Source organism: Acanthopagrus latus, chromosome 18 (genome assembly GCF_904848185.1).
Source record: "Acanthopagrus latus isolate v.2019 chromosome 18, fAcaLat1.1, whole genome shotgun sequence".
Taxonomy (NCBI): domain Eukaryota; kingdom Metazoa; phylum Chordata; class Actinopteri; order Spariformes; family Sparidae; genus Acanthopagrus; species Acanthopagrus latus.
Window position 1 is genome coordinate 1,888,525 of NC_051056.1, and position 25,215 is coordinate 1,913,739.

Here is a 25,215-nt window from a genome sequence, read left to right on the forward strand (position 1 = left end):
CTGAGGCATTGCCTTCATTTAAATGTAAATAGTTACATATAACTTTGCAAATTCCAAAAATGTAGGCACAATTTTAGCAAACAACAATTTGTATTTGCATTCAAAGTAATAAACTTGGTTTGTTGAACATATTTGTGGTTTTCAAAGTAAAAAAAAAATCTAACTTTTTCCTACACAGATTTTATGTTTTTTTGTGATTTTAGGTCCATTGTGTTAATACAGTATGTCAAATGAAAAAATAACTGTAAAGTCACACATGTGGGGTTGTGTTGAAAATAATAACACCAAACAAGGCAAGGCAAATAGTTTTTAAGGTGAAATATAATGGTAAAATCAAAAGTAGTCAAAAATGACCAATTATACCCTGGACTCCAGAGGGTTAAGACTACCCCATATCATCCTCAAACGGATGGGCTTGTAGAGCGGCACAACCAAACTTTAAAGAATATGCTGTGCAAGTTTTTTTTCTCAGACAGGCTCTCACTGGGAGCAGTGGTTGCCATATATTCTCTTCACCGGAGTTGCCACAAGCTTCCACTGAGTTCTTACCTACCTGCTTATGGACACCAAGTGAGGGGGCCGCTGGACCTTCTGAGGGACCACTGGGAGGATCCGAGGGTGTCAGAGACAAATGTGGTATCTTACGTGGTGAAGATGAGGGAGTAGTTTGAGATGATGGCTGCCCTGGCAAAAGAGAACATGGAAACGACTCAAAAGAGCCAGAAAACCTGGTATGACCAGAAGGCCAGGGAAAAGGGCATTCCAACCAGGACAGAAGGTGCTGCTGCTGGTTCCTTCAAGTGAAAGTAAGCCAAGGGCAAAATGCCAGGGCCCTTATGACATCACCAGACAGGTCGGTAAGGTTACCTATGAGATCCATATGCCTGACATATGACAAACATTTCACATTAATCAGTTAAAAGAGTTCCATGTCCATCCAGAACCAGTGTCACAACAGTTTTTCTTACAAGCAGTTGAGGCGGAGGAAGCGGAGGAGCAATTTTTGCCAACCAGCGCAGCAGAACCCAGTCCAGTAGATGTTACTCATCTCACATCCACACAGCAGGGGGAATGAAAGCTCTCTTTGATCTGGGGCTGTTCCAAGAGAGACCTGGGTTCACCAATCTAGTCCAGTACAACATCTACCTCAAGGAGGCTGCGCCCAGCCAAAAGAGAAGCTATCACATCCCTGAGCAGTTACTGCCAGCACTCAGATTCAGTTGATGTTGGAGGTGGGAATTATTGAAGTGTCGAACAGTGAATGGTGCAGTCCAGTTGTGCTGGTGCTGAAGAGAGATGGCTCCATAAGATTCTGTATCGATTTCAGGTACCTCAACTCTGTCTCAAAGTTCGATTCATATCCGATGCCAAGAGCTGATGAGCTGCTGGAGAGAGTCGGGAGATTGAGGTTTGTCAGTACATTGGACCTCGAGGGTTATGGGCAAGAGATTGGCACCAGAGGCCAAGCAGCTGACTGCCTTTACAATGCCTTATGGCCTGTTCCAGTTTCAAGTGATGTCATTTGGTCTCTAGGAGGCACCTGCAACATTCCAGAGGCTCATGGACCAGGTCCTGCAGGAGGTCCCTGCATTCTCAGCTGCATACCTAGACAATGTTGTGGTCTCCAGCTAAACCTGGGACGAACATCTGTCCCACCTGCAACAGGTCCTCCATTGTATCAGGGCTGCTTGATTGACGATTCCCTTGTAAGTGCGTCTTTGCCCGGAAAGAAATGGAGTACTTGGGATACATCATTGGAGATGGAGTCATCGAACCACAAGTGAGTAAGTTTGGAGCAATCACCTCCTACCCCATCCTGAGCACGAAGAAGTAGGCCAAGTCTTTCCTGGGGCTAGTCGGTTGGTATCGCAAATTCATCCCTCACATGTCAGAACGAGCTGCTGTCTTGACAGTTGAAAAGGAGTGCCTGGCCATGAAGTGGGCCATCAATTCCCTGAGATACTACCTGCAGGGGCACCAGTTCATCCTGGAGATGGATCATCGGGCCCTCCAGTGGCTGCACAAGATGAACGACGCAAATATGCGCATCACTGGGTGGTACCTCGCCTTACAGCCATACAACTTCACTGTCAAGTATCGACCTGGGAAGTCCAACGTAGTAGCTGACTGGTTGTCCCATAGTCCTGACTGTTGAGATGCTTTGCTTCCAGGGGAGAGGGGGAAGGAAATGTAATGGAGGTCCTTTCAGTCTCTGTTACATGTATTAAGAGCTTCATTATTGGCGATACATATTTGCACAGTATGATATTGCACACAGTAAAACACAGATAGAGTGTGTGTGTGTGTGTGTGTGTGTGTGTGTGTGTGTGTGTGTGTGTGTGTGTGTGTGTGTTTTCCGCAGGCGTGTTTATTCCAGATGCCAGGTGGTTGAGTTGGTTGCACCACCTGTGGAAAAGATAATTAAATGATGTGATTAGCGGAGCCCAGAGCGGCTATTTCATTGCTGAGTAAAGTGTCAAATTATGTTAATTGTGTCATGGTTAAGGTTAAGAGTTACAACATTATGTCTTGTGCTAAACGCTTACCTGTGCTCTCCTGTCTCCAACTCCCAGGGTGCGCGAGTAAAAGACTCCCTGGGACAACAAGCGCCTCTATATCGTTCCATCGTTGAGGGTTCCATCAGATGGGGGGGGGTGCATTTTGGTCAGGTTTATGTTTGTTAGCTTTGCTGTGGTATTTTGTGTTGAGTGTTAACTATGAATAAGTTAACTAATGCATTGTAAATATTTAGCCGCTATGTATATTGAGGTTTTGTTGTATTTAGGTTTGGGAGATAATATGGGTCACATCAGAGCACCCCTGTTTTTCGTAGCACCCGTAGGTGGGGACTATAAAAGGCTGCATGGTGTCCAAGTGTCAAGAGTAGTAGTAGTAGCCTGGGCACATCCTGGGAAGGATGGTTGAGTGGTACCCATGAACTCTGAACTTAATTGTAAATTAATGCCCCATTTGGGTTTGCTGTACTTTGTGCCTCTGTCTCCTCACTATTGGTCCTGGATGCTCATAAGGTCAGCCTAACACATGGGAATTACATACGTTCATACTCAAGGAAATAATCTTAACAGTGAGGTCAAAAAGCATATAATAAATATAAATGATAATATGATATAAAAAAGAGACCCTGTGACAAGTAAAAATACTGCATGAAAAGTTAAAGTTTAAAGTACATTACAAGTATTAGTATTCAAAATACAGTGTATTGGCTACTTCATGTAGTAAAAGTATAAATTTTAACAATATAAAAGTATTGTCAGCTTCAGATTCTGAATTCAGAATGTTCACTTAGGTAAAGTACTACAAATACTGTTTGAAGAAAAAATCAGGCACTGAAAATGTTCCTGAAGTAAAACTAAGAAACATTTTGAATATTCACTTAAAGTATTGCTTGTCACAATACCAGATTTTCTCTGCATGATTATTGTGGTCAATGGAAGAAAATGCCAGCACTGAAATCATTTTTTAATTTAGTTTACTGTGGGCTTGTCTCTTTTTCAGTCAAATAAATGACTCTCCAAGTATCAGTGTAGGGACGTGAAGAAGGTCTCTAATCAGAACTGTAAAATAATCTACAGCTATCTAAACTATCAGCTACTCAGTCAATAGTGAACCAGATTAACTCACAAACAAAAGATGCAGAAGGCCAAACATCTTAACTGGATTATTCACACCATCTTAACACATGTGTATTATCAACACAATAGCAATATTTAATTTTTCATTATGGTGGTTGTGAATATCGCAATATTGTGACATCTCTAAGTTAAAATATGTAAAGGTACTCAATGCAGTAAAATGTCCCCTATGACATTATGACTCATGCAATAATGTAGAAGCAGGATTTTACTGTTGGAGTTGGTTGACTTTTTTGTATATTTGACAGTCATCAGATATTGAGCGAAGTAAACATTACAGCAGATTAATCAGAAATATAAGGAAGTAAAAGCAAGTGTATTTTTTATACAATAAGGTAGTGCTTTAAAGCAATACCTTGTTCACTACTTAAATACTATAATGTATCTCCTTTCTTTAAAATAAGAGCCGACATGTTGAGTTCATAAACAAAGAGCTGAAATAAGAAGAGTCTTAATTATTTTAATAAACATGACAAAAATCATTTAGTGTTTTTACAACTCTTCACTCTGATGGATTCTAGTAAAATCCGTCTCAATCTCAGCCTTTTCATCAGCCGCACTACACCCAATCATCGCACACTTCCTGTCACAGCTGGACCAATCATGGCTGTCCACGAGGTTCAGATACGGGGCGGGGGGGGCGCACTGTCCACTACGACTGAGATTCTCCTTCGACCAATCAGCTGTTGACAGTTGACAGGAAACGTCAAATGTTCGCTCTCGATAACCAATCAGCAACCGGAGAAGGCGGTTTCTGTCCTCCGATATCCCACGTGACCCTCCTCAGTAGTTCCCTGGCGGTCACATCAGCGAGCCGGAGGTGAGTAAAGAGACCGATAAATGTCACTTTTAAACGGGTAGCACAGCGGGAGTGGGACGTTTTATGAGAAATGTCCGTTTATTTAGAAAGTCTGAACACTAATTATTTAGATAATAGAGGTTTTTAGCCGTTAAAAATAAAGCTCCTTGTTTCCAGCGTGCTGTTAGCATTGAGCTGAATGGCTAACTGAGGCTAATTAACTACAGGTGAATTCAGCTAGCCAGTTAGCCTCAAGCGATGGCCTTTACTAACTTCAGTTGGCATATACATCATTATTACATTTCGCTTAACATTCCAGTGAAACTATTACTCTTCAGGCGAATCAAACTCTGCTTGTGTGTGTCAGAAGACAGCGTAAGTTTTCTTGGCTCGGCTCCTGCACTGACAGTTGTTTCATAAGCAGCATCGCAGCTAAGATAAGCTAACGTTAGCTGTCTAAACCGAGAGCGGTTGTTCTTACGGCGACACTTCGGAGAGATTAATGAATTGATATTGAACATACATATCAGTAGAAATGCTCAGACAAAGTGGTTTAAATAGAATGCTGTTAAAAACTAATGAATGAGCCTGTGTCGGGGCTAACGTTAGCATCTTCAAGACCCTCAAGCGTTTACAAAGCAACGTTTTACAACCTGAAATGCTGTTCAAACACACAACTTTATATAAAATGATGTTATTGCTGCTTACTATTTAATGATGCCAAATATTTAATTTAATTAATATTTAACTTTATTTAAAATTGTAAGAGGTCCCATTCTTTCTTCAGTTGCCAAGTGGTAAGATGCTGCAATGATTGATTGCTTGCAACCTGTCAATTAGTTATTTGATTAATCATTCTCTTGTATATGTAACAAAAACGTCCTCCACAATCTCAAATATTCAATTCATTCATAAGTTATTCAATGATGTTCTTGCTGAATGTAGCTTTAAAAACACAACCAGGTTTGATTTCATATTTTCCCCTTTACTAGTGTTTTCTTTAATTATTCTATAGGTGAAACAAAAACATACATTATGAATGAGATTCTTGCTTGTTGAAATTGTGGTATTAAAGATGTGATTTGTAGTGAACTTCTTGAAGGTATACCATCTTCAACAGGAGGGTCAAAACATTTTTCTTTTTGAATTTAATTGCTGAAGTAATGACAAACCCTAGCACTTCACCATTCAGTCTGACCTGGACACCGGAACTGAGATGCTAGTAGTGATTCAAAGTGACTGGAGCTTCACCGACATGTGCAGATGTGAGAAACAGAGAAATGCTGCAAAAATCATTTAAGTCAGATGCTGGATTTTGTGTTAGAAAGTGGTGTTCACAGAGTCCACATGGGGTATGGTTAATGTTCCTCTCTCAGACGAAGCAGTCCGACCGGTGCAACCCGCTGGTTTCTCTCAGGGTTCAGGACGTTGTGTCTGACCGCCACCCGCACTGATCTGAAGTCAGTCAGACAGAAACTGACACTGTACTTAATCTCCTCCAAATTATAGAGATCACAAATTTCTGCTCAAGTTCATTGGCCAGTTAAGCAGCAGAGTGAATTTAGACACTAAATGGCAACACACCCAAATGGTCATTTAAGATTGCTCTAACTGATTTGAAAATATGTTATTTACACCCCTTTTTTAAGATGAAATCTTCAAGGTTAAAAATAGCATCTTTTTACAAATTTGTAGTATGAAACAACCCCAGAAATATAAAATGGCTCTGTACAGCTCGTCTGGTGTAATCCAAAGGGTAAAGAGATAAATTTTGATTTATTAAGTGAACCCATCCTTTAATATCAATCCATTTCTACTGCAGTTAATACACTGACACCCAGGTGAATCCAAAAATGTAGTCACATGGCTGCTACAGCTGAAAATCGGGTAAAATCTGAATGTGGATCTGCAGGTTTGGTAACCTCTGATCTCATTTAACTTGTTGATAACCCATGCTAAGAACATTGATCAATCTTGCTGAATCATTATCGGTAAAGCCTGAAATCTTGTTCAAATAGATAAGCATTCTACAATGTCTGTTTAGAAAATCAGTCTCATAAAATTGAAACTGTATGTACATTTTGTTCCCATTTTGATATTGTATACAGTTTTAATAACAAAATATCAGTGTCAAGAACTGTGCCCTGACTTCACAATAACTAAAATCTTGTATATTATAGATATATATTCAGTAAGAGAATATTCAGAATCCTTTTTTTTTTTTTTTTTTTTTAAAGCTCATTGTTTTTAAGCAGTTGATATAGATGAGTGACAGATTTGTAGAAACACAGTCAGTCATTCACTTTCTAAATGAAAATGATGCCTCAGTGTTTTTTCAGTTTAAACAGTAACCTGTCGGTCCTGTCTGTCTGCTGCTCACTTCACTTATGCAGGCTGATAAAGGCTCATTCTGCTCTTTGTCTGTTGAAGAAGCGCTAGTACTCTTAAAATCATCCACTCTCATCATCATATGCCCAGAAATGCTTGAAACAATTGAATAAATTCACCCAATTTTCTTAATGAATTCAGTGTTATTTCAACTTAGTTGAAATGTTAAGTTCTGTATAATGATTGATAGTGGATTTATTTCTTGCATTTATAGAGATTTCATAAATATTGTCACATTAGTAAAAATTAGGTGTTCTATCTTCTCTGAAATGTAATGTTTGCTACAGTTTCTGAAATGTGAAGATTTTCTTGCTTTTTATATTTTATTAATTTTATATTCCAGAAAATCTGATATTGTGGGGTTTAGACAGTTCCTGGACATATTAAGACATTTGAAGATGTCATTTTGGACTCTGAGCCTAATAACATCTCATAGATCAATGGGTTCATCCAATGAGTAGCCTACAGATGAACTGATAACAGGAATATAGCCTTATAGTGATGTTCACCAACATAGTCCAGTCATCCTCCAGACATCTCTGTTTCCTAATCAAACTCTGATAGAAAGCAGTGTGGTTATCAGACAGTGAATCAGAGCCACAGCAGATGTCCTGCAGGCTTAACTGACTCTAATATCGATAGATTAACTGACTGTAAGTCTGGGTGGAGAACAGCAACTTCAGCTCCTTTCTCTTAACTGATTAAGAGACGCTGCTATCAGCCAGAGACCCTCGAAAAGCTCTTTACTCCAGCGGGGATGGAGGAAGTCCATCGTCGCACACTGTCCTGCTGTCACAGATACTCACCAGAGCAGCACATGTCATTTAATCCATCACTGAAATTGCCCCCAACAAACTCTTAAGAAAAATAGTGAACAACTGTTTTAGGAAACAACTGAGCCAAACTGATCTTGTATACACTGGAAATAAAAGCCCCTTGGTGTGACTTATTAAGAATAATGCCAATTTAATTACAGTATAGGTTGGAATAATTCAGTTTGTGCCCCCAGTTGAGCCTTAGATTATATTTGTGACATTTCTGTCTTTAGGAGGAACCAATGAGGAGCCGAGAAAGTCTGAACCTGAGATTTGTTGACAATACGGATAATTTAGAATAATATCAGACTGATCCTTGAAGCATCAGCAAACATTAAAGCCAACTGTTGTGAAAACTGTACTGACATGTTTAAAGACTTGAGTACTGAGTAGTGATGGTGTCAGTTTTGATGCTTAATTGAGCCAGTTCACTTCACGTTAAGACACAATTTAGCTCAACAGCCGTGTGGCAGGTTGATGATGCATCACATGGCAGGAAGTAGTGAAGGGTTAATGTCCTGTCATGGCTGCTAATAGAAGTTCAATCTTTAAAGGTAAGGATACATTATTTCTTTGGGGAGTTTGTCACCCTGCAGCTAAATCCTTCTAATGCCATGTGGCCACTAGCCCTTAGCTTTGATGCAAAGCTAACAGAAAGTCGTGGTGGTGGTCACACTCATCACTATGTGGCCGGGCTGTTAGCCAGGCATGCTAATCCTGTTAATCTGATTATTAGCCTGGCAGTCTGCTGATGAGTAGCGGCAGGTTAACACGCTGAAGAGCAGAGAGCTGGTTTTATTGTATTTTACACATCAACATATAACATTTATCTGCTAGCTCTTATCTAAAGTTGTTTTTATAGGTTAATTGGTCAATTTGTGATTAGTCCCACATCCCATCCTGTGTTTGAGTCAGGTTCCATAGTAAAGAAACAAACGTACGCACACACACACACAGGATCACAGCTCCTGAGGTTGTTGGTCCACTCAGCTGTTGTTTTAGTCAAAACGTTTCTTTATTTTGGTGAATTAAGACCTGATCAAGTCTAATAAAATAAATAGTGACAGAGCAGATATTGGATATGAGCATATATGAGCCTGTACTGTTTAAATCTTTCATGTTGTTGATTTTATCCTGTAAATCAAATGTAGTTCACAGTGGGGAAAAACAATTTTTTCTCAGTCTTAAAGTTTGCTGTGAGGTGAATAAATCTACATACTACCAACCCTGTTAGAGGTAAGATCGGGCCTAAAAAATCCAGCCCGACCCGACCCAGGCCCGCAGGCATTAAAGCCCGACCCAGCCCGAGCCCGACCAATTAACTTGATTTGGAGGCCCGAGCCCGAAGCAAACCCGAAATTTCAAGAATACGTTCACGAAATGTCCGCAAAGCGTGCTCTTGCTCTGCGCCTCCTGTTTAGTAGTAGTTATATAGCAATTACCTTACAGCGCCGCCTTCTCCGTTTTATCCAAATTATTTATATACAACAAGTATTCCTTAGTTTAGTATCCACACATCGTTTTAGTATACATTTTTATAAACATATATTTATTTAAAAAAAAGTCAGCGAGAGAGAAGACCGAGTCCGACCCGACCCGAACGTAATGATTGACATTTTAGGCCCGGCCCGACCCGAATTTCGGGCCGGGTTGGGCTCGGGCTCGGGCTAAAGATCTTACCTCTAAACCCTGTGCTTGTGCGTGTGTGTGTTAGATAACCCCCATTCACCACAGACTCCACAGTGTTTATCTGCAGAGTAAATTACCCGTGTGTGTTGTGGGGTGCTGCAGTAATCCCACGGGGTGTAATCTCATTAAGGTTAACGGAGCAGAGGCTGAGTGTCCTGTGGGTGCTGCCTGTTCACCATGGCGATGGATAGGTGCCAGGGTGTGTGTGTGAATGATGGCAGACACAATACACAGTTTGTGTTTGCTGCTATAGACAACTAATCCTCAGAGTGTCAGTGGAGCGTTAAAATTCAGCAGGGATGTGAGCAGTTGTCAAACATGAATCAACATGTGGACTTCCTGCTGCGCTGATACTCATTCATTTGTGAATCGTTCTTCATTTGTCGGGTTTTTTGGTTTAAAATCAGGAAAATTACAGTTAATCTTACCACATGAGACTGTAACACTGATTAAGCAAAAACTATATAAATATATAAATATATAAAATATAGTTAGACTGTTTGAAAGGGCAGTGGCCAAAACACAAGACATTTTATTTGACAATAAAGGAACAGTTTACCCAAAAAGTGAGAACCAGTCATCCTCTCCTCCTTCTGATGGTATAGAGTCAGGTTAAGCATTGTAGTTCAGAGAACATTCCTGGAACTTCACAGTAAAACAGAGTTGCAGCATTTTGCCAAACAACTGAAGTAGCTGGAGACTTGATTTAAAATGGGGGAACAACCAATGAAACATCAGGTATCTCCATACCGCTCATCTGTGATCATAGCAGACTAGCTGTATGGAGACATGTGATCTGAAATAATTGTATTTACACCCTTTACATGCAGTTGATGCTAACACTTTCAGTTTATTTTCAAGATGTTTAAGATTTCAGCTGTAAAAAGTCTTTACAGATCAGTTTGTATCGTGTGCGTCTGGGTTGATCCTCCACCAGTCATGCACCAACATCTTTCACAGTGACTACATTCAATGCTGAAATCTGACTGTTTAAAACTGATCAAAGTGTGGAAAATGTTGTAGAAAAATGTGACACCAGAATTCCTGCTGTAACAGCAGTGCATGTTGGGATGGTCATATGATCATCACTCAGCCGATCATATGAATTCTGATCATGCTTCAGCCTCTCACTTATGTTAAGATAGACGTCATGACAGCTCAAAGACCTTAAATATGTAGGACGTGAATAAAAAGGATTATTGTAGCCTGATAACGGCATGTTATTCAAACTTATTGTCCTACTGAGACTGAAAACAAGCCAGAATCCAAACAGCTGGACCAGATGTGATCATTTTCTTCTCCTCCTCTGTGCAGACTATGGATCAGAGGGTCGGGTTGTTTGTTCTTCTGGCAGCAGGCCTCCTATGCCTCAGTGTAGCCCCGCTATCTCGGGCTGAGGAGCTTGTTGAGGAAGGTTTGGGTGACGACATTGACGTGGAGGACGAGCTAGATCTGGGTCTGGCAGGAGCTGAGGAAGAGGAGATGGAGGAGCTGGATGGAGACGTGCAGGATGAAGATTCATCTGCTCCTAAAACTCCTCCTGCACCAAAGGTAATCTTCTATTATGTGACAAAAGTTGTTTTTGGGTAGCTACACATATTTTGAGCTTTGTATCCAATATTCATCACACAGAAATTATTTCTTTCTTAGTCTGCAAAAGAATCATTTTGGAGGTATTTATATGCAACAACAAATGTGGTTTATGACAGTTTTGTAGACCTCTCACTACATGACAGTAGAGGGTGTCACATAATCTATGTTGTAAATCCTTTTGATTTTGAGCTGTATCAATACAACTAACTTCACTTTTACTTGCTGCTCTCCATGAAAATATACTGATCTTCTTTAACTTTATGACATTTCATTTAAACAATAAGGATGTTTACCAGGAAGTGTGTCTGTGTTACTTATTAACGGTCCAAACAGGAGGTCAGTTTGGTAAGAACAGTGAGCTGACCTGCTGATCTACTGACCTGCATTCATACTGGAAGCAAAAGAAAACGCAACACACTTCAGTTTGAGGTCGAATTAATCTGTTTCAGTTTGTTCCTGAAACTTTTGTATGTTCTAAATCATTTTCTTGATTAGAAGCAGAACTTTAACAGTAAATAATTGATTTGTAATTTTTCTCAAAAAAGGTACAAAGAGAAAATGGTCTGCAGAAGAACATGAGGGGACTTCTCTCTTCAGTACCTTTTTAACTTGAGACTGACTTCATTATTTATATCGTTCCAAAACAGAAGTGTTGTCTGTAAATTATAATGATTAGGACTGGGTAATCGATGACATAAATTTGTCAACATGAATAATTTGCGTCGACGCGTCGTCCCAAACAGGAAGTGGTAGTACCTGCAGAGGCTGAGAATAGCCCCTCTCACACAGAGACGCTGCATTAACGCCGCAGCAGCGGTTGATCAATTCTCCGCTGTTGGTCATTCACACAGAGCGAAGCACCGCTGGAGTAAAGACGAACCACCGTGTAATTCACACAGAAAGCTGCGCTGCGGCTCCCAAAGAGACGTGACGGTACACGTCATAATGATGACGTCGGTGGGTTTCCCAGGTGTCCCCCCCTGTAAATCTAAACCCGTTGACTGTTTATAATGTGTAGTGATTGAGAACCTGGCCCCATAAACATCCTGGAAAGTGAGAGTTAAATTACATTCTTACATAATCACCATCAGTAAACAGGGCGCTGTATGACTCTGTCACTTGCGGGGACGGAGGCTGTTTTCTGGGGGAAAGTTCACTGAAGCCTCGGTCGGGAGGGCTGACCATCGCGGTGATTTCTATCAGCACAACCACTTGAGTGAGTTAAAGGTTTTTGCCGGTGACAGATGCTGTTTTCCGGGCAGAAATGTGATGAAGAGTCAGTAGGACAGGCGAGAGGACAGACGTTGCTCTGCCTACAACTGTGGTATTTTTTTTTCCTCATATAAGTTACCAACAACAGTTAGTTACTATGTTGCTTTTGTTTTGTCATGTAACGTTGAATAAATCGTTAGATTAGTCAACTAATTGAAAAAATAATCGCTGGATTAATCGTTTGAAAAATAATCGTTTGGGACAGCTCTAATAATGATGCACTGAAGCGCTGCTGAGACATCCTGACCTGCAAATCTGGGTCTCCATGATTGATTGGTACAGATGCAGCAAAGCTCACATCATCATGTTTCTATTTTTCTTTTGAATAAAATGAATAAAAATGCAAAAATTAACATACCCACAAGATTTTTTACCTATGGGGCAATCATTATACCCTTACAGTGAGGACAGAGGTCAGGAACAGAATACATGTTCTGTTGTGTTTTACTTCATCATTAACACTTTCTTCTTTGTATCTAAGGTGACCTACAAAGCTCCAGAGCCAATGGGGGAACATTTCATTGCGGAGTCTTTTGACCGGGGAACACTTGACGGGTGAGCACATTACGCACATGTACTCCTTTTCTCATTTCTGAGTTTATACCTCTTTGCCTCCTTTCCTCACGTATTGGTCCCTCCCAGATGAGATGTCAGCATAGGAGGAAGAAACACAAGGAGAGAGTAGCCAGGCAAAGAGCATTTAGAGCCGCATTTTGAAGCAGTGTCAGTTAAATGACGTGACACATCTGCATCATCTGTCTGTTTCTAATGATCTCTGTCAGCTCATTACAACCTGGATATTTACTTTTAATTCAGTCAACAATGTGTCATAAATAATTCAAACCTAAGGTGCTGCATAAACAGTGAAAGCAAGAAAGTTTTAGCATTTAAAATAACAAATATAACAGAAGCAGAATTTTGGGAAATTAGACCTCCTTCACTATGGAGTGCTGAGTCTGATTTCTGGATCATGGGCAAGAGGACTGAGGAGCCAAAAAAGAAGGAAATAAGAATTTTGTTCTCATCCATTCTCCTCATCAGTCACAGCCCGTGGAGTCTTAATTTGGACTTTCACTTGGAAACTGTTCTAACTTGAGACCACAAATAATTTTGTTCCTTCCGTTTTATCAAATATGCTCCTGTCGTTTCAGTAGTCAAGTTTCACATCATGCATTTCCACACTTATCTTTTGCGCTCTTATCATCTGCTATCACCAACCAGCAGCGATAAGAGTGAGACCGAATGCTGTTGTTGTATATGGCCTGTTGTTTTTTTTTAATTGGCTTCAAATTAAGGCTCTGTCCACACGAGACCAGGTTATTTTGCAGCCGCGGTTTTGTTAAATAAAATTCCACGTCCACATGAGTAGTGTAAAAAAAAAAAAAAAAAAACGAGAATAACTCTGTACACACGCAACTGTAAAATCTGCCACCAAGTGATGCAATATACGTGTAATACATAATCCACAGCAATAGGTGGGGATGTAAGGTAAAACGCGAAGGCAGTTTTAACCAATCAAAATGGTTTAAAACCGGAAAGGGGAAGCGTGGCAAATACCAAAACACAAACAACAATGGTGTCTTGCAAGGGTGCATCGTTTGTTTGCTAGCAAGAGGAGCAGTCTCCTTCGTTGCTCATCCAGGCGCCACTGTTGTTGCATTAGGTTGAGCAGCTGGACATTGACAGCCGAACACAGCCGACAGCAAGCCAGTAAACAACAACTTTGTCACGTCCATTTTAGCCAAGTTATCCAACGAAGCAAGTTAACAACCTCTAATCACCTTTTAACTGTCGTTACTCTCTGTGTTTACATTGATGCGCATACAATATTTACAGAGGCACGTGCTCAGCTCTGACGTAAGCAATGGAAATATTCGCAGTTGTCATATCCACACGCAACCGCTGAAACCCGAATCGGCTGAAAACCTCACCCTGGACTCTGGTTTAAATGACCATGGTTTCAGTGTTCCAAAAGCATGGTTGCATGTGGACAGAACAGTAAAACCAGGAACATAACTTCACGGTCGCATAACCAACCGGGCTGGTGTGGACAGCTCCTCAGTGTTTAGACTTGTGGTTGACATATCAAACTGGTTCTTATCCAGATATCCTCTGTGTCATAGCTGCAACAATTAATCAATTCCTTCCCAACTGTTGAATTAATAACCAACCATTTTGATGAGCAATCAGTCTGTTTCAGTAATGTTTGAAGAAACGTCAATATTCTTATTTTCTTTCCTCCTCTGTGACCGTAAATTGAATATTTTTTGGGTCTCTTGAGGATAAAACACTGATCTACATTTTTAAAACACTTCTGGGTCTTTGCTAAGGTGTGTATAACTGAACTTCCTTTGTTTGTTTCAGGTGGGTGGTATCCAGCGCTAAGAAGGAGGATGCTGATGAAGACATTGCAAAGTATGATGGTAGGTAAACAACAACGTCAAAACTGTTAGACTGAAGCTGATCAGCTGAGATGTCCTAAAATAAACAAACCATGATGATGATGTCATTCTGAACAGGTAAATGGGCCGTGGAGGAGATGAAGGACAGTAAGCTACCCGGAGATAAAGGTCTGGTCCTGAAATCTCGAGCCAAACATCACGCCATTTCCGCCCAGCTGCTGCGGCCTTTCACCTTTGACACAAAGCCCCTGATCATCCAGTAAGAACACCGTTCTCTGTCATGGCACCTCTCCTTGCTAGTGGTCTGACGGACTTGTTTATCACTCTGCTGTCTCTTTCTGTGTTCAGGTATGAGGTGAACTTCCAATTAGGTATCGACTGTGGCGGCGCCTACGTCAAGCTTCTGACTCAGACTCCTGATCTCGACCTGGTTAGTCTGATTCATCACACACAAACACCTCTAAAACATCGGAATAAATTCTTGATCATCTTGAAATTCTGTACCATTCTTGGCAAGGTCTCCCTAAACTGTGTGTGCATTTGTTCAGGACCAGTTTGTAGATAAAACTCCGTACACCATCATGTTCGGACCGGACAAATGTGGAGAGGACTACAAACTGCACTTCATCTTCAGACACAAAAACCCCAAAACTGGAGAGTACGAAGAGAAACACGCCAAGAAACCTGACGCTGACCTGAGGACTTACTACACCGACAAGAAGACACACCTGTACACACTGGGTAAGACACACACACACACACACACACACACACACACACACACACACACACACACACACACACACACACACACACACACACCTGTGCACACTGGGTGAGACATGAATGACAGATCAGGTGTAAAGGTTGTCTCTGTCGCCCCCCAGTGGTGAATCCTGACAACACGTTCGAGGTGCTGGTGGATCAGACAGTAGTGAACAGCGGCAGCCTGCTGACGGACATGACGCCCCCTGTGAACCCCCCTGCTGAGATTGAAGACCCTGACGACCAGAAGCCCGAGGACTGGGATGAGAGGCCCAAGATCCAGGACCCCTCTGCCACCAAGCCTGAAGACTGGTCAGTACACATGACGGTTGATTCTGGACATTGAACGGGTTTCCAAACTAAATATTCCTGAATCGAAGTCACTGACTAGTTTACTACATGGTGAAGATCATGTGTGCTTCTTCTCTTCTTTTTTTTTTGTGGAAGTACTTGAAGTTAATGAATATCAGATAAAGAACAGAATATTATCGACAGTTCCCTTCTCATTCCATCCAGCAATTGTTAAAATGTCTGTCTGTTTTCAGGGACGAGGACGCTCCCGCTCAGATTCCAGATGAAGACGCAGCTAAACCTGAGGGTTGGCTAGATGACGAGCCCGAGTATATCGGAGACCCAGACGCCGTCAAACCTGAAGACTGGTGAGTTTATATCGTCACATCACAGACAGAGCTCACTGATTGGCTGACACCACCCATTTGTCTAATAACTATCTGTGTGTACTTCCTGTCCATCAGGGATGAGGACATGGACGGAGAGTGGGAGGCTCCTCAGGTCCCTAACCCTGCCTGTGAGACCGCCCCTGGCTGTGGCACCTGGAAACGACCAATGATTGACAACCCCAACTACAAGGGCAAGTGGAAGCCCCCCATGATTGACAACCCCAACTACCAGGTGAGCTGTAACCCCACCCCTATTTAGACACTCAGATTATGACTAGGGATGTCCTGATTAGGATTTTTTTTTTTTTAATCCCGATCCGAGTCCCTTTAATATTTAGTAAATGCCGATACGAGTCCCGATCCAATAGTTAGCCTTAACTAATATTTTCCTGTACAATACAGCTATCTGCATCCAAGCTGTTCCTTATTTTTATTTTTTATTTTGTTGAAACAAAGAAAATACTTTCATATGGCTCTTTCTTAATCTGCATATGCTATTGCAGCATTGGCCTATCTCCTTCCTTGTGTTAGCAGGTGAGTCTGTGATGCTGCACTTTGACAGCAGACCCTTCTTGTACAGCCAGCTGAAGTGTGTGTGTGACTCAGCCTACGCTTGTTGCCTCCATGTCATCCACTGCTTTTTTCATATTCCTTACGTTGTATTGTAAAATGACGTGGATGCGTTGCTTTTCTATTTCACACGTGTTCAGCATCTCCTCGATTGGCTGTTTTACATGCTTTGCTGCGTCAGACCCACGAAACTAGTGCGTGTACCAGCACATTGTAACTTGAAAGTGGAGTCAATGTAATGTAATACCGAGATGGTAGGGCATACCGGGGATTCAAAAACTCCAGGTGACGAGGAAAACCCTGATCCTCTACCACGGAGATGAGCTGGTTATCCAGATGAAGCAATGAATTGAATAACCTTCTCTGTAATATTTTATTGTATCAAATTTGTAGTATTAAATGCAGCTCTTTTGTTACCCCCTTGCGAAACGGTCATATTGCAGATGTTACATGTTGCTGTTGGACTACTTTTACTTTCTAGTTTACAATATTTCCACACTGCAGACATTTTATCCACATGTTTGCCATAGTAACGTTACGTGCGTGTCTGAGTTCTGTCACAAATTGTGTTCTGACATTTTTTTTAAAAAAAAGTGACTTGGGTTCATGTTTAATATTGCCGATTGGGAAAATGTCCATATCGGCCCCAGTCCTGATTCTGCAGATCGGATTGGGACATCCCTAATTATGACCTTTTTACAAAAGAGAAGAAAAGACTGAAGACACAACTAAATACACGTTTGTGTTGTCAGGGTGTCTGGAAACCGAGGAAGATCCCCAACCCGGCGTTCTTCGAGGATCTGCAGCCATTCAAGATGACTCCCTTCAGCGCACTGGGGCTCGAGCTCTGGTCCATGACCTCTGACATCTTCTTCGACAACTTCTTCATCACAGACGACCGCAACACGGCTGATCGTTGGGCCAATGACGGCTGGGGGCTGAAGAAGGCTGCAGAAGGTGCCGCTGAGGTGAGTGAAGGGAGGGTCGATTTGAAGAGGAAAGTGCTCGAGTGTAGAAGTGAAGTTCTGGCTGAGGAGACTTTTTAAATAAAATTTTCAACATGGCATCAGAAGGTACGAAAGAGGAACAAAGGATGAAAGTTTTATCTTTGTTTTCATGATATAACAGGATTTCACAATAAAATACAGCTACATGACTGTGCTACATACACAGAAAATACAAATATTTTTTCTATTTATTTATATCACAAACTTGATAGATTCCACAATTCAGCAATTAAACATCTCCACAGAATATTTAGCTCCACATAAGAAATTGGTGGATAAGACCAAAGACCCAAGAAGAATAAAATAAAAAAACTTTAACAATAAAAGGCACAGGTGAAGAGGTATCATTCTGATACCATAGATTAGAATGAAATAAGGCAATAGGCAACAAAATGAATTAAAGTACTTCAAGTTGCGTTAAAGGAAGAAAGAAAAACTTAGTTGCTACTTTGAAATCTGGTGTGGAAATTAATTGAATTTGTAATTTTCCTGAAACCCTTCCAACAATCAAATAACTTGAACCAAGAATGATGAATTACAACAGTGGAGTAACTTTTTATGAAAGTGTTTTTAATGAGAATTAAATAAAACTTACACTAATCATAATGTAGATTTATAAAACAGTTTAATTTTGATTTAACCCCCTCAGATTAGAGACTAAGGATCATCACACTGACACAATGTCAATATCTTCGATGTAAAGAAACATCTGCTTGTCAGATTCACAAAGAAACACGATTGCAATATGATTGCAGCAAATAAAGTTTATGCTGTCAAATATTTTAGGCCCAGTTTACCTTCAGATACTTTAAATTTCAAGGTTCTTTTTCATAACTTCATGAAATATGACTTTGAACATGAGTGACCTCAGCGATGATGAAATCCTCTGGAGGAAGCAGCATCTCTTTGTGAGACACAAATAGATGGTGTGAAGATTAATAACAGTCTACTCAGTAATAGGGATGTATATCGTTAGGATTTTAGTGATACCGATACCAATAAAGATACTCCTTATTGGTACCGATTCTTACCAATACTACAACATGTAATTTTGTGTTTAAAAAAAAAAGAGAGAATGAATTTGGGGCGCCGCTTAGCTCGGTTGGTAGTGCGCGCGACCCTCTCTCCCCCTCTCTTACCCTGTTTCCTGTCACACTCTTCAGCTGTCCTATCAATAAAGCCAGAAAAGGCCAAAAAAAAAGACTTTACATGATGTTAAAAGATTCAACCTTATTCTTATTACCACAATGTAATAATAAAGCTTCAACAGAACAGAAGCTATGCAATTACAAATACTCCTGTATCTGTATCTACTTCTGAGCATGACGCAGCAATTCAGCTGAATTTAGCACCGAGCAGGCAGGAAGTCAAGCACCGTAATAACAACATAACATCCGGTTACTTTTCAAATTAAAACACTCCGTGTTGACACCAGCACACAAATCTCAAGAAAGAGACAAACACAAGCTCTTCTGCTAAGTGTTCGGTCGGGAACACTTCCTGTTGTGTTTTTTATAACACACACCTATAACTGTGCTTGTGAGTGATCATGTGATTATCGCGGAAACTCCCCGGCCTTGCGACACCAGCTGTCTACCTTACTCTGCCATGGCTGACTCAAAATGCAACCAGACGGCGGAGCAAAACCAGTGTCCAGTGGAAATTCGGGGTAATCAACGTCACCAAACACTTGGAGCGCGTGCATAGTATGAAGCTAAAGGAGTGCAGTGTGTTTTATTGCTATAACAAAGTTAAGATAGCAGCCCGGCTAACGCTAAAGACTGCAGTGCCTGCCAGCGGCACCCAGTTTCGTTTGTTGTTAAGTTTGTAGTCATTAAAGTCGGGTAGATGTTCAAAAACCATCCATATCACAAAACGATAAAAAAATCATCAAAACAAAAAGTACCGATAACAGTACCATTTGTCCAGAATCATAACGGTACCCTGGTACCAATCAAATTAGGAGCCTGTACCAAATGATACTGGTCCTCGGTATACATCCCTACTCAGTAACCATCACAGAGTGTCAGGTCACTGTTACAGGTTTCATCCAGACAGATGCTGCGTTCAGGGACACATTGGTACTGCTACATGATTCACCAGGACAACATTTAATTATAACTGTTTTACTGGTCACGTTAAGTGTTTCACAGCCTGTGTATGAACTGTCAGGAGCTGTGGATGCTTACCAGGCAGGGAGCATTTCTGATCAACGACATGTGGTGTACTCATTGATGATGTTTGTGTGTTTGCAGCCCAGTCTGGCCACTCAGATGTTGAACGCTGCAGAGGAGCGTCCGTGGCTCTGGGTTGTCTACGTCCTCACTGTGGCTCTACCACTCGTCCTCATCATCGTCTTCTGCTGCACCGGAAAGGTAACACACACGGACACGGACACACTCGCACACGGACACACTCACACAGGGATAGGCACACGCACACACAGACTTGTGTTAGCTGGATAAATGGATCTTTGAGGGAAATTCAGTGATGAGGCTTAAGGACTCATCAGGAATCCTTCATAAGAAAGGAGTCCTGAATGTCTCCTTGACATGAACTCTCCTGCAGCCTGTTACGAGAGCTGATGTCCCAGTGTGTGTGACTGTCCACAGAGGTCTTCAGGATCAGCTCAGGGTCAGTTGAGTCTCAACACCTTACAGGAAGACTTAAAGGAAGCCAGACGCCCGTCCACCATCTCCTCAGGCCTGGTGACTGACGCTGCTGTTAGCTGTTAGCTTCGTGTCTGATGTGCTTGTTTCTCTGTGCTGCTGATGGTGACCGTTCTGTTTATTCTGTGGTGCTGTAGCATAAACAGTGTGTGTGTTGTGTGTGTTCACTTGAGAAACGTCATTAGTCACCAGCAACCGCCATACCATGACAATAAGGTAGAACTGTTTTGGTGCGACCAAATTCTTTTTCAGATTTTTTTTGTGTAGATGAAGCTATAAATGTGACATTGAAGTGGTTCTGAATCTGCATCGGAAGTCAAGCTGAATTGTTCTGCTGTCTGTTGTACAGAAGAAGACTCCAGCGACGACAGCAGCAGAGTACAAGAAGACAGATGAAGCTCAGCCCGACGTGAAAGAGGAAGAAGAAGAGGAGGGGGAGGAGGAAGAGAAGGCTGAAGAGGCAGAGAAGAGCAGTCCAGGTTACAACGACTTCTTCAGAAAAGTCTTAATCTCTCTGTGTCTTATCTGTCTGTCACTGACTCGTCAAACTTTTCTCTCAGCTACAGAAGAGAAGAGTGATGGAGAGGATAATCCTGAAGAGGAAGAGGATGCAGAGAAGGAGGACGAGAAGGAGGCGACAGCTGATGAGGTGAGACAGGGTTTTGTTTTCCTGTGTTGGTGTGATGTGAGTGTAACACTGCGTTCAAGCGAGTTTGTCTTTACAAGAAAAAGACATTAATAAGATGATGATGATACTAATAATAATAATGATGATGATAAAACAATAATATGATAAAATAATAATAATAATAATATGATGATGATGATGAGGACGACAACAACAAGAATTCTGCATAAAAGGTTTATGTGTAATTGTGTGAGAGTAAGGAGGGAAGTTGGAGAACAAGACTAAACATACTGGGAGTAAAAAGTCGTAACATTACCATGTCTGTGAATATTTCAGGGAACAAACGATAAGTAGTTTTATGAATGAGGTGGGAGCGCTGTGTCCTCTTCGTTTGTATCAATACATGACAACCTCTGTCTTGTTTCCTCTGTAGAAGTTGGAGGATGACGTTCTGCGGAGATCTCCCAGGAACAGGAAAGTCAGAAGGGACTGATATCTCTGAATCCACAGCCCTGACCTCAGCATCCCTATCCTGACCCCCACCCTAAAATACCCCCTGCTCCCTTTCTCCTCTGCTCTGAGGTGATGAAACCAGAATGGAACCCGTTTTGAAGCCGTGAACCCAACAGGAACCTAATCAAGACCTCCAATATGGACGAATGATGATGATGATTCCAGTATGAACAGGACTGAGTTAGCGAGATTTAAAGGATTTTTGTTTATGAAAGAGATTTAACTGAGATTAACTAAAACTTCCTTCATCATTCCTTAACAACACCTGAGCAGACTCGAACCTGCGGGATCAACATGTCCAGTCCCGTCCGAAGCACCGCCCAGCGCCATACTGAGCTAGCAAGTGCCCTGCCCTACCAACAGCTAATTAGCTCTCATCAACTTTGTAATCAGTCTCCTGACAGATGAATGTTTGGCTACCACCATCCAATCTTAGGAAGTCTACCATGATCCTGCTTGGGCTACTAACAAGCTACTACTGCTAAGAGCAGGTAGGATTAGCATACACATAATCAGAGAATTCACCGACCATGAGTCTTGTTGAGTAGCCCACCACCACCGCTAATGAGGTTACCGAAGGTCAGGATAAGCATACAAAAGGTCAAGAACATTAATACGAAAATCTTGCTAATTAGCCTGGATGAGTAGATAATTTAGCTTTCATAGTTAGCAATCCAAAGTAGCCATCTTCCTGCTAAAGCTACCACCAGTCTGCTAAATAGCTCACTGTCAGGGTGCTAATTAAGTTAACAGTAGTCAGACTTATTCAACAAACTGTCAGAGAAACCACCAACCAATAGTCTTGTTAATAAGCTGTTGATTATCCTGCAAATATTGTGACCAACTTCCCACCAACTGCTAGGCTAGCAACTAGCTTGTTAGTCACATTCACCTGCTAACAGTTGGATCATAAACCTTCTGTGCACCTGGAATGGTCAGAGAAGTAACTGACTAAAAGTGTTGCTAGTTGGTCTTCTGGCCTGCTAATTAGCTCATGATGCCTAATTGCACTACAATGTAAAGTAGCCTACTATCATCCTGCATGGACAAACAACAGGCTGCTTAAAGCCAGCAGCTAATGTAACTTCCAACCTAATTAGCTTGCTAAAAGCTTATTCACCTACTAACGGTTGGCATGTTAGCCTCTCTAGATTTGACATGAGTCAGCTGGCATCCTAAAATCACCCCCAATTTGGCAACATGCTAATTTAAAAAACGCTAACAGGAACACTCCAATGGACACAACTTTTATTTTTGCATTTCTTGATTCTTGTCATTTAGTTGTTCCAAAGCTGTTGGCTCCATTGTTGACGGCTTTAGGTCACGTTTTGTCCCCTGAACGAGGTTTTATTGTCCTGATGGCAACGGGGAAAGGTCAGAGGTCACCCTGCTCAGAAATACAGAGCCTGAAATGGTTGCAGAGAAGGTGTCAGAGCTGGTAAGGGTGACTGCCAGGTGATGTTACCCGGCACAGAGGTGGATGCTGTAGGACCAGCTGTGCGCATACAGATGATTGATGATGATGGTTACAGGCAGCAGATGAGCTTCTGACTACAGAAACCGGTTTTAGTCTAATGATTCAGACTTTTTTTGATTTCTTTTCTTTTTGAGATTTCAGTCCAAACAAACATTCCAGCAGCTTGTATAACTGCTTACTTCAACAATCAGACTTTATTTTCAGAATCTTTGTCCCTGGGTTTAGCCCCCCAAGCAGATTAAAAATCACCATGTCAGCAGGTGGACAGACATCCAGTCCCTCTTTCATCAACCCCATATGAAAAGAAAAAGGCACTAAGGGAAAAACTCAGGCGCTTACTCTCGCCTGTCCACCTGCGGCACCAAGACACCTTCATCAATCACAGACGCTCTCCTGCATGGATCCTGAAGCCATGTTAGAGTTTAGCCCCATGTTTAAAAGAGACGGCACTTGAGCGTGAAAGTTGATTTATATCCTTTTGACAAAATATTCTTCACTCATGTTTCACTTACCAGCTTTCCTCCAAAGCTTGCTCTCCATCTGTGACAGACTTTGGGTCATGTGACAATAGCTGAACAAACTCCAAACTTAGAATCTGTTTGTTACTGGATTTTATTCTGCAATTGTTTTTTTTATGCATTAATTGGCATCATCAATTAGTGCCAAAGTGAACACTGTCAGTCATTTTGTCACCACTAGGTGTTGTTAAAACAAACCAAAGCTACTATCTTAAAGAATATACCGTGAAGGTGCAGTGTATATACGAATTATACACCTGTTGAATTCATCAGGAACCACTAACTGCTGCTAACTGTAGCTGCCGTTAGCTCAGAAGTGGGAGCTTGGGGTTAGCTCGTCAGCATGCTACACATATTTTTGCTATGAATGTTTTCAACTAAAAATCTTGCATATTGCTCCTTTTTTAACATAGCTTTGTCATCAGAAATGGCTTCCAGTCAACTTAAAAACCTGACAGTCATAGGGAAGACAAAACTCACAGGAATGATGTTTTCTTTCTGTCCGAACACTTGAATCCTGAGCAAAATATCCCAACAACCAGATTTTTCGTTTGTGACCTCCTGACCTTTCCTCTCATTGCGCCTTCAGGACAAAATATCCAGTTTTCTCTCCACGGGTGGTGAAATTCTCTCAAGGATTTCATGAAATAACTCCATGAACTTTTCCTGTAAAGATGCCAGTGTATTAGTTCTGTGTTCTTTTTTACCAATCATGTTATCAACTAAAAGGATTATGAGGAAACTAGATGAAGACATGCTATAAAGATGCTGTGACTTCTACTTCAATGTGACTCTTGGTGTACAGTTCAGAGAGCTCTGAAACAAAACTGTTATTGTGAATCTGAACGTGTGAAGAAGACAAACATTCGTCCCGTCTTGTGTCCATGAGGTGACTGTTGACATGTCTGTTCTGTCCGTGTTTCTGTGTTCCAGACAGTTAAACAACTAAATTTTTCTTTCAGATGTCTGTTTTCTGTCCATTTAATTCAGGATTCCCACCAATCATGAACAAGCGTTTGGCAGGCAGTTGACTAGTAAATGGTGGGCAGGTGTAAAGCCAGAGCTGATGATGTGTTTGTATCTCTGGCTGTTGTGAGATCAGATTTTGGGCCTTGCTTCCATGTCAGGTGACCTTTAACCTTTATTTTCCTTCTCCCCTTAGCGTAAACATGAGCTAGTTAGGTTTTGGCTGTAAGCTCTGCTGCTTTTAGTCTTTATTTTTCTCCTGTGTCGTCTCTAAATTTAAAGTGTCAGTTTATGATGCTTTAGGACAAATCGCCTCCTGCAGCAGCAGCAGCGTGACATTCCCGCCAAGATTGTATGTTTCAGCCGCTCTCTTCATCATCCCCCTTCTATTTTTAGCCTCAGATTCTTTTTCTTTCCTCCGGTCACGTCCGGCTGAAGCTGCCTAGCTAACAGACTAGACTGAACACTGTATCTGCTGGTGAAACTTTACATGACTCTGTAACTCTGTACTTTTTATTTTGTTGAAATGTGTTTGAACTAAACTAAACTGTTGGCCCAGCCTGTTTCTGATGTACACACTCTGTAGAGAGATGGACCTGCTGACACACCACAGGAAGGTCCAGCTTTGAATAGAAATACTGTGATGATGGAGCCTGATGTGTGTGTGTGTGTGGACAAGCAGTCAGCATTTGTTTTGATGAATAAAAAAGGCCAAATGGAAACTGAGCGACTGTTTTTAATGTACTCAGATTCGCTGTTTTTAAAGGTAACTACAGGTGATGTTGATCTTAATCACTGACTTTATGTTCTT

The 25,215-nt window shown here is 41.4% G+C and overlaps 1 protein-coding gene across 3 annotated transcripts; it reads left to right on the forward strand.

The window, feature by feature from the left end:
* Positions 1 to 4,322: 4,322 nt before the first annotated feature.
* On the forward strand, positions 4,323 to 25,126 carry canx (calnexin). 3 transcript variants are annotated; one of them, XM_037076694.1, is made up of 16 exons: positions 4,323 to 4,473; positions 10,659 to 10,895; positions 12,691 to 12,764; positions 14,574 to 14,632; positions 14,729 to 14,870; positions 14,960 to 15,041; positions 15,160 to 15,352; positions 15,499 to 15,688; positions 15,922 to 16,035; positions 16,132 to 16,288; positions 17,379 to 17,594; positions 19,889 to 20,008; positions 20,246 to 20,341; positions 20,652 to 20,781; positions 20,863 to 20,951; positions 21,364 to 25,126. In XM_037076694.1, the coding sequence occupies exons 2-16, from the start codon at positions 10,662 to 10,664 to the stop codon at positions 21,421 to 21,423; spliced, it is 1,956 nt and encodes a 651-aa protein (XP_036932589.1). In that variant the 5' UTR covers positions 4,323 to 4,473; positions 10,659 to 10,661; the 3' UTR covers positions 21,424 to 25,126. The 3 variants fall into 3 exon arrangements, with proteins under 3 accessions (XP_036932589.1, XP_036932590.1, XP_036932591.1); XM_037076695.1 differs by having other exon boundaries at positions 20,869 to 20,951; XM_037076696.1 differs by lacking the exon at positions 20,246 to 20,341.
* Positions 25,127 to 25,215: the final 89 nt, after the last annotated feature.